Here is a 13,572-nt window from a genome sequence, read left to right as displayed (position 1 = left end):
TGACTAAGGCTGGATTGTTTTTCCCCTCACTTCAATACCCCTTTTTCTGAGTGGGATGTGAGGAATGTGGTTGCATGATTGTTGCAAGTACCCTTTAGCAGCGCATGTGACAAGTGATCAACAAGCATCACTTTCCATAGCTGTATCAGTGTAACCCTGTAATTTCCCTTCTTAAAAGAGGAAGAATTTTTGAAAGCCTTGTACATCTTCCACTTCAGCAATGGATTAAATGGGTTATATCCATATCTGACAGTCAAAAAGAAGGGTCTTCCCCCCACAACTCCATAATACCACTCAATTTTCCCACTATTAACTGAATATTCACCACCCTTCTTTCATGCTCCTCAGCCAGAAACTTGTAGGGATGGGAATTAAGTTGATTTCAGACCAGTTCTTCAGACATACAAAATGAAGTTGAGAGAGAGGACATTTTATGTTCTCAGGGTTGTTACCCGGAGGTGGGGGTGGTTAAGAAAGAAAAGTGGGGGGAGGGAAAGAGTATGAAAGATGACTTTCCTCTCCATTCCCCCTGCTTACTAGCAACTATTATATAAAGAGTCCCTCTCTCTGCAACTCACTTCATTGATCTAATAAATACAATAATAAAATGCATTACACTTCAAAGAGCCAGAAGACTTTTGGCCTGTAAATAAGTTCTGGCTCCAACCAAAGGCCAATCTAGTTTAGCTTTCTGTTCTCATGGACTTGAGACAAGATGTGAGTGTTCAGCACTTTTCAGCTTCTGTTCCCAAGGACTGGTACTGAGCAGCAATGGCATGATTGGTTTTCAAAGCAATACCAATGTAATGAGGTCCATGGAAGGGACTAACAGTCATGTACTGTAATTAAAAGCACTGTCCAAATGCATGTCCAAGGAAGAGTAGCAACATCACAGGTGTTGCAAGACGACCAATGGTATGCTACAAAAGATTTAAGATAAAGAAGGCACCAGCCCACCTTTGTATCATAGTCAGATTGCATCTGCTCATGTTTCATATTATTAATATATGTAAGGTACATGCCTGCTTTTGTGGTCCTTCAGCAGGGGACCAACCCTCCTCTTCTATCCAGACTTGGGACCAGCTGTAGTTGCCTGCAGGTGGACTTAATCTCTCTTGCTGTTCAACACTGTGATCAATGCAGTCATGTGGGTAGCTTTTGCTGGTCAACATGGGGTGAAATTTGGACAAGATGAATTCATCACAGATCTGACTGCAGCATGACTTGGGCAGACAGTGAAAAAGAAGACCATGACAACCTACTCAAAATAAGTTATGTATCCAATGGTTTAACCAACAAGACCAAGGTAATCACAACTGATGGCTCTTGGGCAACCATCTACTTCGATGGAGTTCTGCTTGAACAAACTAACTATTTAAATAATTTGGCTCAATTGTCCAAGAACAATAATCACAATAAAAAGCCGCCTTAGCTTTCAGAACATTGATGTGCGCCTTTGGCAAAAAAGCAGCATAAATATTGCTACCAAAATGTGCATCTATCAATAATTAATATTCCCAATGCTGCCATATGATGCAGAAACTTAGACTTTATTATTTATTTATTAAACTAATATGCCACCCACCTTTGCTTCAGCATGATTTGGGGGAAAAAAAATCTCAAAGTTTTCCAAATGCGCTGCCTACTCCAAATATTAGGAATTTCAATTTATGATAAAATACAAAATGGAATGATTAAAAAAAAGATGTTGCAACCAGTCTATGGTAGCTGATGAAATTCAGGTGTGTTGAACATAGTACTTCAGACACATCTGCCGCATGGCGCTATGCTGACTTCCTTATCAATTGTTCTGGAAATCATGCCCAGTGGTTGTGATCAGCTCCAAAGAAAACTTGGCTGAAGCATGTGGAAGAAGATCTAGCAAAACTTAGACTGACCCCAATAGAAATGAAATAACTGGCCCACAACAAACAAAACTGTAGCTACCTACTGCCACATACTGGTCACGTCGTTGGTCATTAGCATATATGAGTTATGTTCAATATATACTGGATAAGAGACTGAGGGCAATGCTAACATTTTTACTTCAAGGGTAACATCAATATACAAAGCACAGGGTGAAGGTTTAAAGTGCACACTTTTATTTTCTATTACAAAGGCTAAAAGAAACAAATTTGTTAAGAACAAGAATGTTATTAGAACATCTACAGTATTATTTGATTACTGGACCTTGTGAAAGGTACTATTAATTACTCTTTAATAGTAAAGCGTGGTATTCTTAAAATATATTAATACAGAGATATTTTGAAGGACTCTCAAGCTTATTACAAACCCAGCTTAGAAACAGAGCATCTCCCTTCATTTGCTTTCCTCTCTGATTGCATTTCTAACAGACAGTCTGGTGGAAAGCTTGTTTAACCAGCATCCCATTCAGACTTACCCTTGCTTGATTTTCAGGGTCTGGGAAAGGAGCCTACCAGCTTTTTTCTCTTTGGCAACTCATAAGGCAATCACTCTTCTTTTATATAAAGAATAGGGCATTCCAAGATTTCCAATACGAAGCACACTTTGTATTTATTCATAAATACAACCAATGACAAAATTTCATCACTCCCAAAACGCTTTCTGAAAATCCTCCCCTTCCCAGCCTACCTATTAACTTGTAGTCAACTATATCCTGTTGTTCTTGTTTTAATTCAGTTGTTCAGAGCACTGGACTTAGGGCTGCAGGATGCAGCAAGATGTAACATAGCAGAAACTGATGATCCTGTAACCTCTGAGATGACAAAGGAAAAAGAAACAAAAGGTCAAGAGAGTCCCCTACCCCTGCCCAGTATCTCCATCCTCAAAACAATAAACAGCTTTTCTTTAATCTTTAGCTGATCATTTATTTCTATGGATCAGACTTACAGGCTTTTTACAAAATGGTAAATTCATGACTGACTGGGATACTAATCCTTATACAATGCTTTATTTAATCCCAGAGAAATATGCCTCCCCTCCCAACATCTTTCTTTCAATGAGAGATGCTATATTCCCTGGCTTGAGTCCTTTTTCTTAACTCTCAATAAAAGATTCCTTCAATACCACACACATATATAGTATTATATAGAGTGATATATTTAATACCAGTGTATATATGTCTTATGAAAGGAATACATATATACACACTAGAACAAGTCTGGTAACAAAATACTGCAACACCACATACCAGGTTATCATATCAGGAAAAAAAAAAATGAAAATTTCCACTGCAATGCCCAGAAATACACGCGCCCACCGTGCTCTAACATCATAATCCACAAGCCTTTTTGTCCTGCAGCACAGCTGTACTGATGACGGTAAAAAAAGGCTGCAACTAGTTTTAATTACTTTTTTTAAAGGAAACATTTTATTTAGCTCTGTAATCTAAATAAATGCACATATCTTGTATTGACACAGCATATGTTATAATTATATTTCTAGACGCAGCAGACAGTTTAGAATTTTAAGCATCCATCTCTTATTTACCTCCATTTTTCTTAAAGAAATAGGACCAACAAATTGAAAACATAATAGTGTACTGTGTAACTTACTCAACACATCTGTGCATGGGAAGAGGGGGTGCACCTGGCTCATTTAATTGCAACTGGGGTCCTGTGAGTTTGCTTAATCCAGAATCAATAATTAAGACTACAGTATTTAATTAAGGAGGCAGGAGACAAAGACCACTCCTTTTATAAAAATCAGCTTCTAGGATAATGGAAAGCATAGACTGTAACAGAATTTGAAGTCTTGTTACAAGCTTCATAACAATCAAACGGGTGCTGGGGGGCTGGTTCAAACAATTTTCAACCCAGGTATGTATGGGTTCCACAAAAGGATGACTATCATGGAACCTAACTACTTCTAAAAGGTTTTGCAATTCAAAGATTCTCTATCTCGTACACACATTCCCCCAATCTGGCACCCTCTAGTTATAATAGACAATTCCCTTCATTGCAGGCCAGCACAATTACCATGTTCAGTGTTTACAATGGGGGTAGCAATCTAACACATCTGGAAGGCACCAGGTTGAATGGTGCTAAAATATTCTTCTTCAAAACTCAGCAAAAAGCATCCACACCTGCTTCTCAGAAAAAAATGGTCTTTGCACTATTAAAATAAACCAAAAATACTTGCTTTTATACAGGGAACAGATGATCTTAGGCTAATTTTTGTGATGGGCAGAAATGGATAATTAAGGGTAAAAGTTCAGGCAAGAGTGAGTCAATAATCCATCTACCATCAATTAATAGCAGAAAAAGATTGACATTATATACTCCCTAACTGCATTTCCCTTTATAATCATTATAAACTGATAATCATTTTCTTCTTCTTCATATGAGCAAGGATAGATCATCTTGACTGATATTACCAATAGGAGAAAGGTATAACATTCTACAACATTCACTCTTCATTAAGGAAGAGAGAAAAGGATTTGATATAAGCAAGCCATATTTTAGATAGATATCTTTACATGAAACCTTCACATTCAGATCACACCATGCCTTCATCCACTTTGCAAAAATATAAAAGTCAATTTTATAGCACCGTATATCCCTAAACATACTTGTATTTCCCCACCAGACCAGTAAAGATAACTGTACCACAAATGCTGTGGGTTTTTTGTTTACAGCAGCAAAATCCATATATTATGAATCATTTGTTTCCTCATATCACATTAAACACCATAACATTTTTTCTGCAGCTTGTTATAATAATTCTGTGAAATGTTACTTATCATCTTTTTTTTTTTTTTTTTCTTCACTGTACTGCTCAAATAAGTACCACTGACCTAGTGGGACATTTCCTAGCAAAAATGCTCTAGATTATAGCCTCTTGAAGTTCTTTTCAGAGGTACATTAAATATTATTGGTTTAGAGGAGTTTTAAGAGAAGGGATAGAAACTTAACTTTCTAGTCTTATATTTAAATTCTGTTAGTTTGAGATATGAAATTTAATTGTAAGGAAACTCTAGTCTCTTTATTAGCAATTTAAATTAAACAGATGAATTTTTAAAATTTCTTTTGAAAATATTTATTTTATTTTTTGCTCCTTGAGACCAAAATTACTAAGATACTTTTGTAATTAGTGGTAAATTATTAATGCCAAAGAAAGTTTACAAACCTGATTCTTTGGCTTAATCAGATTTATAAAATTCACTTCTGGATAACAAACTAAATCCTTTTTTCTCATTTCCATCATTACTGTTTTTTCGTAGTGACCAAAATTGTACCTACTACAGAAAATACTTAAGTACAGTGGAAATTCTTTTTCAATAAACCAATAGGTTCTCTGCAGAAATCCAAATATTAACATTTTCTTGTGCATGCAAATCCTCAGATATCTTTACAGTTCTCTGTGAAGAAGCAAAAATTAACTGTTGTGACACACCATCAGAAATAAAAGTTATCTTTAACTCATATACATTCATATGAGGCCTAAATCAATCAATAGTTATCTATTTGCTTTTTAGGCAATCTTTAATATGAAAAAATAATTGCTTTCAAAGACAGCTAATAGCTTTTCTAATGGCATGTGACAGGATTAAAATTCTTTGTCCTCTTTCATCTGTTATGGAATTCTGGGTATAAGGAGAAAAAGAGATATTCTTTACTATTATTTTTTTTACTACTATTTAGTAGTATGAAATAGTAAAATACTTTTGCTACTATTTAAAAGCAACCACTAGAATAATCTGAACATTTTAGAACCAGATTGAATTGGGGGAAGCTAATATCTTATTCACATTTAACATTTTGTATTGTTAATTTCAACACTGTGGTTTGTGACCATGAAGACCCAGCACACTGCATCTACCCTGAACAAAACCCTGCATCTTTGATACTTCTCCTCTTTCTATGCTTGCTTCTGTAACACTACAATATCCCATCAAAAATTAAATACTCAAGATAAGAAGCTGGATGTTGGGAAATTAAAAAATAAAAAGAGAAACATCTTCTCTTTTACGAAAGAAAAAGAGAAAAAGACGTTGGTAATAGACTGAAAAAATCTGGAAAACAAAATGATAGGAAGTATTGTGTCCACTGGCTACAGATGATTCAATCCTTAATTCCATTCAACATCAGTGAATCATTTCGATTATCTTACAATCAAAGCCACGGTATTGGAACAATTATCAGTCTCTTTGTAACTGCCCCAGCTTCATCTTACTCCAGTTCTGAAAAGTTTGCTTGTTTCCCCCACCAGCCACAAATTATATACTATCTCGTAATAGAAAGTTGTATTTGCCAAAGTCATCATCTCGAGGACACAGCAGCATATCCTTCCGGGCTTTAGCCAGTTTCTGCTTCATTACTTCCCTGCGATCAAGCCATTCTGTCAACTCATCTTGTCCATGAGCAAAGCGACACTTCTCTCCTTCAGGACAGCCTTTTGTCTTCTGGAACCTGTAGGAGGGCAGCACACAACGGTCAATTTTTTAATAGGAATGTTTCTTCTTTTAATTCTCTAGTATGTGAAGTCAGAAGGTTAATTTCGAATTACAAAAAGATCTTTCCCTAAAGCCACAGGGCCCACAGTGTGAAAGGGACAGATTTTTTAGCAAACAGTCCAGATCAGTTTCTAGCACAAGTGGAATCTGGATCAGTAGCAACAATGTTCTGCCAACACAATGGCCACCTTTAAATGAACAACCAGAAAATAGGTGTATCAGTTATGAGGACTAACTAAAGAGTGAATGGTAGAAGAAAGAAACTATTGAGCAAGATTTTAGAGATTCTGAAATGAATAAACACAGTTCCTGTATCAACTGTAAGAACACAATGTACTAACTTGCTTAAAATCCTCTATTTCTTTAGTTGGTAAACAATGACACGAGCACATTATACCTGAATGCATGTTTAAGCCCATCTTTGTACAATGTACATCCAGCAACAAAAATTCTATTTTTAAATCAGTGTTTCTCAACCTTGGCAACTTTTAAGATGTATGGATTTCAGCTCCCAGAATTCCCCAGCCAGCATGCTGGGGAATTCTGGGAGTTGACATCCATATATCTTAAAGTTACCAAGGCTGAGAAAACTACTGATTTAAAGGCTTATCTGCTGCCATGCAAAGATATCTGAATGTGAGCCACAAACTTAGCAGAGACAATTTCCTTTAAACTGTAGTTACACAGGAATTTCACACGCTCTCCCTACTCACCAGGAGTGCATGACCTGAAAAAGGGAAAATGTTGTGTGTCATACCTTTCACACAGCCGGAACTCTCCCATTGGGAAACGGTAATTCCAGCAGCTGGAGTCATTGTCAGATGTGAAGACTTTCTCTTTATGCTTCTCAGACTGGATGTGCTGCTGCCACTGCTTCTTACTGTTGCTGTTCTTTCCACAAAGCCAGCAGTGGTAACCCATCTAACCACCAGGGAACAAGAGAATACAGTCCTATACCTTCACTAGGTTGCATTGATAACTGCTCTAAGAAAGGCTTAGAAAGGAAGCCCTTTATTGTCCAATAAAATCTACTCTTCCATGGCTAAACCCACTGTTCTTTGGAGGATTCATACATATTTTGTTAAATAGCACTAACTGAGCATCAACTAAAGATTTTCTACTGCCAAAGTAGTTGTTTCTTAGGGATGGAAAAACACTTAGGACCCCACTTGATCATTTAATATAAGTACTTGACTGAGCATGTCCTGCTGGACTGTATCCCCATAGGTATGAATTACTAGACATTTTCTAATTTCATGCTATAATTCACATGTAGATTGATGGAACAGGGTAACATTTGTTTCATGGGCAGGTTTCTTCTTTAAAAAGTCCTATTAGTTCAATTTCTATTTAAATATAACCAATGAACATAGAATGAATTGACTCTGTATCTTACTGATGAAGAAAATGTATGTTACACAATGTATATACTGACTTTGGCTTCTGCGACCTTCAGAGCTTCTTAGGAAAACATATGTAATTTATTAAATGACCCTCAAGCTTCTATTCCAGGGTAGGCAACCGTTCTATATGTGACAAGGTATGTTGGGTTGGCTGAAGATGGCAGCAGGACTGCTCCCCTTGCTCCTGATGCACTTATCTCATGCAGAAATCTTCTTGCCCAAGTTACTCATCATATCCATGCAAACTCTTCCAAACCTCTCTGCTCATAGGGAGAGACAGGTCTAAGCTTCTCTCCCTGTGTAATGAGATCATAGCATCCCTATTTCCAGCAGAGCACATGAAGAAGAACCATGATTTAAAGCAGGAGTATAAAATGTAGGGAGGATTTTTTCTACACACTGCCTTCCTAAGTTGATGAACTGACAACCATTTTATCAGCTCATCAAGCAGCTGTGTTTGGGCTTTAGAGATGGAGAGAACAGCTCTTGGGGATGATTCTTTTCATGTGCCATCTTCTTTAGCAAAAGTATGGCAAAACTGGCAAAATCCAGCAGCAGCTGGGCACATATAGTGCTGCACTGAAGATCTCCATGAGATGCAAATTGCTGACATGTGTTTCATTTTGTAGCATACTACCTTAAAAAATATCCATGTGCAAAGTAAAATAATCAAGAATCACAATAATATCTAGTATTTGATACTACCATGTCAGCATAGTCAGTGGGCATCTGGATCTGCTTCTCTCCTTCCCGTGACGTTAGAGGTGTTCCCTCTCCAGGTTTTCCAGGGTTGTGCTTTTTCAGCCACATGTCATAAGTCTGCTGCATATCCAAAACTGCAAGAATATACCAGCTGGATTAGCTAGAGTCACCTTTACATTCTACCAATACAATCTCTCTAAACAGGAATGTTTGCCTGGCAACATTAAAAGCTTTTTATTACGAAGTCAGAATATTATTCAAACTCATTCAGCATTCTTCAGATGTCAGATAAGAAGTCTTCCTCAGCCCTGCTTCAGGATTACAGGGACTGAACCTAGGATCTCTTCCATGCAAAGCACATTCAGCTATAGCATCTAAAGTCTGACACAGAGTAGATACCAGTCTAACATCTTCTATCAGATGAAGTAGAAGGAATGCAGCTCATTCTGAACAACTTATTATCTCACAGGCATGGGGAGGATGTGGCTTTGAAACCATTGCACAACTCAGCCAGGACCCTGCCTTATCCAGACTCCTTTTCAGGTCCTGAGCCTGACCTAAACCTGACCTAAGTCCCCACATCCTGGGGCATTTTCAAAGGCAGCCACTACTGAGAAAGCCAGAGCTAACCTTCCTCTTCCTGACATTGCCAACTTCCTTGAGAAATCCCCTCTCTACTGCAATGAAGTAAAGTACTTTTCATTAATATCAGTGGAAGCTAATTTAAAACTTCATTGCAGCACATGGACATTTTCAAGGGAGTATTATTCTGGTGATAATCATGGATTCAGGAAACCAGGGTTTGCATACTCATTTCAAAACATAAATCCCCAGCTTGAAGTGATTAAAGATTTACATTAGTGTTCATGTAATGTTAAATCTTGGTTAATCTTGGTCTGTTTGCTTTCACACTATGTTTTACAGGAAGCCAAAGCTATATTGGCACTGATATAAATGGAACATTTATTATTTTCAATGAGTCCTTGGAAATGGGGATGGGGGATGACAGAACCAGAAGGTTAAAAAAATCTGTAGCTCTCAAACGTATGTATAGGTACATATTTATATATTCCACTTACTCTTATTTTCTTTCATGAAGGTCCACATCTCTCTCTCTTCAGGGCTATGCGCAAAGGAGCAATTTCCAACATATTGGCATTTCCTGCCATTTTGGGCATGAATACATAGCTGTGAAGAGACAGCAAAAGATACAATCTTCAGAAATACTGTCTTTCTCCTGAGAATTAAGCCGGCAAAGATCAAACAAGGGTGCCAAGTATTATGGATTCATTACACATCCAGTGTGATTTTATGGGCGCAACCTACTGCCCATATGCAGCTCTTGGAGGAGTGTGACCTACCACAAGTTTCTAAGCTGCTACTCTGTTATGGAGTTTTGCCACTTTGGGCATGATTGCACTGGAGAACACAATGAATGGCATGAGCATTCCATTTTCCATTAGAATTACTCTACAACCAGCTCTCCAATTGCTTGCTTACAGAGCAGTTAGGAGTGAGATTTAATCATCTCAGCATCTCTTCCTTTTCCCCTCCTACATGTCTGTTGATTAATGCAAAAGAAGTACAGTGTTCTGTTAGCATACAGGGTGGGAGAATGTAAACTTCCTCAGACCTATGTACTGGGATGATGGAGGCACATTTTGTTGTCAAGGGGGAGGGGGAAGAGGTGATAAAAGGAATAGCCTTGGCCATATGTATAGCCAGTTATTGCAGATCTTCAAGATGGCACTACAAAATCTCCTGTGAAATTATTCCTGCACCATGTGCTAAAATTCTGCACTTTCCTGAGGCTGGTCTTTGTTAAGAGCTTTCAGATGGGGGCTTTACCATGTCAAGTACACATGTTTCATGTGTGCCTGGTATCAACAAGCTCCTGGTCTGTGCCAATACCACCACGCTGATCATTAATAGTGACAAAGGACATGGATTAACAGGATTAATATGGAATAAAGTATGCAAAAAAGCAATTGTTGTGCAGAACAGAAGGCACGTGCTGCCATCATAGGGGTTGGACTCATGAACTCTTTCCTGCCTTCCTCTCTTCCAGAGTGACTGAACCACATTCTACCTTCACAAATATACAAGAGTGACTTTTTCTCCATAAGTGGCTACAAGTAAGCATTATGTACCAGTCTCCAGAATAGTCCAATTATGTCACTAGGCTGTCCTTCTCTTTTTCTCTCTAGCATTTGCTTTTCCCTACTCAGGCTATGTACATCACCTGTTTGCCTTTGTCCTTCCTTTAGTCCTCTTCTGCTTAAAGAGCCAAGATGAGGGAAGCTTGCTCCTCCTTTTACACCTCCATAGTATTACAACTGTGACTAATCCCTTTTCCTGTTTGCTGAGACTTGGGACCTCTGAAGGCCATGCCTACACCAGATGTGTCACTCTCCCTCCCACCTCCCTCTCTCTGGCAATGCAAACCAGATCCCTAATGCAGTTGCTTGAGACCAACAATAGGACAGGGTTACGGCCTCAGGTCCAGCTACAGGATTTACATAGAGATCTGGTTGGCCATTATACTAAATGGGGACATGGAACTGGTCTAGTTGGCAAAGGTTTTCTTACATTTCTTAGATAATATTTTTATGGTCATACATTGCCTCAACAATATGTTCCCCTCATCTGTTTAGCACTAAATCTAGGCAGGGTCTTCAAACTTTAGTGTCTTATCCTCCTCTCAACACATTCCCTTAAAATGTGGGGGGGGGGAATGATACGTTTAGGTTGTGGAGCTAAACTCAGATCTACTCTAGTAGCCTCAGAATGCTATGGACATTTTTTTAAGCAAATAAAAAAAAATCCATGACAAAATTCAGATAAAGGTTCTGAAGGCCCATTTGCCAATCCTTTTGCCACATCAGAAAGTAACTCTGGGCCAAATCACATGAGATTCCTGTGGATCTAATCCGGCCTTACACAATGGTGACCCCTGCTTCTACCATTTGAGAACTGCGTCTACAACTCAGGGGAAAAACAAGTTATAAGCCATTGTCACTTAACATTTGGTGGACTGATGCATACCATTATAGGACAGCTTTTTCATTTGTATTCTTATATTTTTTTTCCTTAAACGAATGTCCACCAAAATTTAATGTCTACTAAAAACACAGGCTTGGGGTGCTATGTCATCCCAAGTAATCGTATTATTTATTTTTCCAAGGCAAGGAGGAAACTATTTTGATTGGGACATGAAATATGACTATGAAATATGAAAGATCAGCACTGTACCCTTGCAAAAGGCACAGTTGTGCAGTCTAAGGGTGAATGTGTGGCCACAACTTTTGAATCCCAAGAGGTTTCCATGGCCTACAAGGCTTTTCACATAAGTTTTCATATGAGGGTTGGAATTCACAGGTTGGATACAACTCTTGAGCAGAAATTACTTGATCAATTAACATACTCTAGTTAATATATAGTACACAAGTATGCCCTCTAATAACAGCTCAGAAATGGCAGCTTTGCAGCTACACCAAAGTAGAATCCATCTTGTGATTGCTTCTTCAAATTTAGAAAGCTCTAGGAATGTTTAAAGGTGGTCAGGTGTATTAAGATCAACCCCAGAAATCCTTTTCCAGGTCCCACTGCAACTAAAATGAAATGGGCAGGAGATAGGATATTTTCAGGAATGGCACTTTGACTTTGGAATTCTCTCCTCAAAGAGGTTTTCTTGATATGAATTTGACATCTTTGGGCACAAAAGGTAATCACACATACCAAGAGCAGTTTTAAGAGCAGACTTCTGTTGCTCTTAAAAAAATATTGTATAGTTCTTAAAAGATCACGCTCTGAAGTTACATTGTAGTTTCCCATTTCCATTCTACAATTAAAACCATTCATGGGTATTAGAGGAACTATCTGTTTGTCATCACCCTCCTTTGTTCTTACTCATCACTTACATATGCAAACAAAGTATTTTGGCTTTTTGTAGGGTACAAAATTTACCATGGCTTATAAACATAAAAAGATTATGAACAGGTCTGTAACAATAATGGAACTTTCTGAGACTATAAAAAAGATTAAACCAGGAAAAGTACCTGGACCAGATGGATTACCAGGCTCTTATTATAAATGCTTTGAAGATTCGATTTTACAACATCTTTAGAATACAATGAATTTTATTCTACAAGGTGATGGGATGCCAGAGTCGTGGAAAGAAGCTAATATTGCATTACTACCCAAGGAGGGACAAGATTTAAATTTAACTAAAAATTATAGACCAATATAATATTGAATAGTGATTATAAGTTATTTACCATGAATTTGGCAAATGGACTGAAAATGGTTTTACAAGAACTTATACATGAAGACATTTATTTATTTATTATTCAAATTTCTATTACTGCCCATCTCCCCCCAAAGAGGAGGTGATAATGTTAGATATTAACATTAATCTAACATTGAAAGATAATGTTAGAATAGTATTGAATATTATAGAGTATCTGGAACAGCATAATGAAAAACAAGCGGCATTAATCTTTTTGGATGCAGAGAAAGCATTTGACAATCTTAACTGGCCCTTTTTGTTCAAAGTTTTAGAGAATATGGACTCTGGAGAGAATTTTATAAAATGGGTAAAATCGATATATATATACTACAGAAAGCACATATCATCATTGATAGAGATTTAACAAAACCATGTGAGATTCAAAAGGGAACAAGACAAGGTTGTCCATTATCCCCACTTGTTTATATTGGTTTTGGAAGTTTTGAGCAGAGATATAAGGTAAGGAGGGGATAATGGGTGTAAAAATTATATGTCTCTTTTTTGACATATAATTTGAAAACCTTTGCAGATGGTGTTGGAGAATTCACTGAAAGGGACAGAATTACTAATAAGAAAATTAAAAGAATTTGGTGCATTAGCTGGTTTTAAGATTAATAAACAAAAGACAAAAGGTTAACAAAAATATGAAGATACAAGATCAAACAGAATTGATAAATAAAACAGGTTTTAAAACTGAGAAAAAAATAAAATATGTGTTAATCTGACAAATATGAATTCTATGT

General features: G+C 37.3%; 1 protein-coding gene across 4 annotated transcripts in view; it reads right to left on the bottom strand.

Moving 5' to 3' along the window:
• Positions 1-2,079: 2,079 nt before the first annotated feature.
• ZC3H7B (zinc finger CCCH-type containing 7B) overlaps positions 2,080-13,572 on the bottom strand; it is a 59,703-nt gene continuing 48,210 nt past the window's right edge. For all 4 annotated transcript variants that reach the window (XM_063308302.1, XM_063308303.1, XM_063308305.1 and 1 more), the window contains exons 20-23: positions 9,621-9,729; positions 8,545-8,675; positions 7,194-7,357; positions 2,080-6,392 (exon numbers count right to left, since the gene is read on the bottom strand). In XM_063308302.1, coding sequence (XP_063164372.1) covers positions 6,200-6,392; positions 7,194-7,357; positions 8,545-8,675; positions 9,621-9,729 — 597 coding nt within the window. In that variant the 3' untranslated portion in view covers positions 2,080-6,199. The remainder of the gene's footprint in view (positions 6,393-7,193; positions 7,358-8,544; positions 8,676-9,620; positions 9,730-13,572) is intronic.

This window comes from Candoia aspera, chromosome 7 (assembly GCF_035149785.1).
Source record: "Candoia aspera isolate rCanAsp1 chromosome 7, rCanAsp1.hap2, whole genome shotgun sequence".
In the NCBI taxonomy this organism is placed as follows: Eukaryota; Metazoa; Chordata; class Lepidosauria; order Squamata; family Boidae; genus Candoia; species Candoia aspera.
Note: the sequence above shows the minus strand (reverse complement) of the source record. Positions and strands in the feature narration are given on the sequence as shown.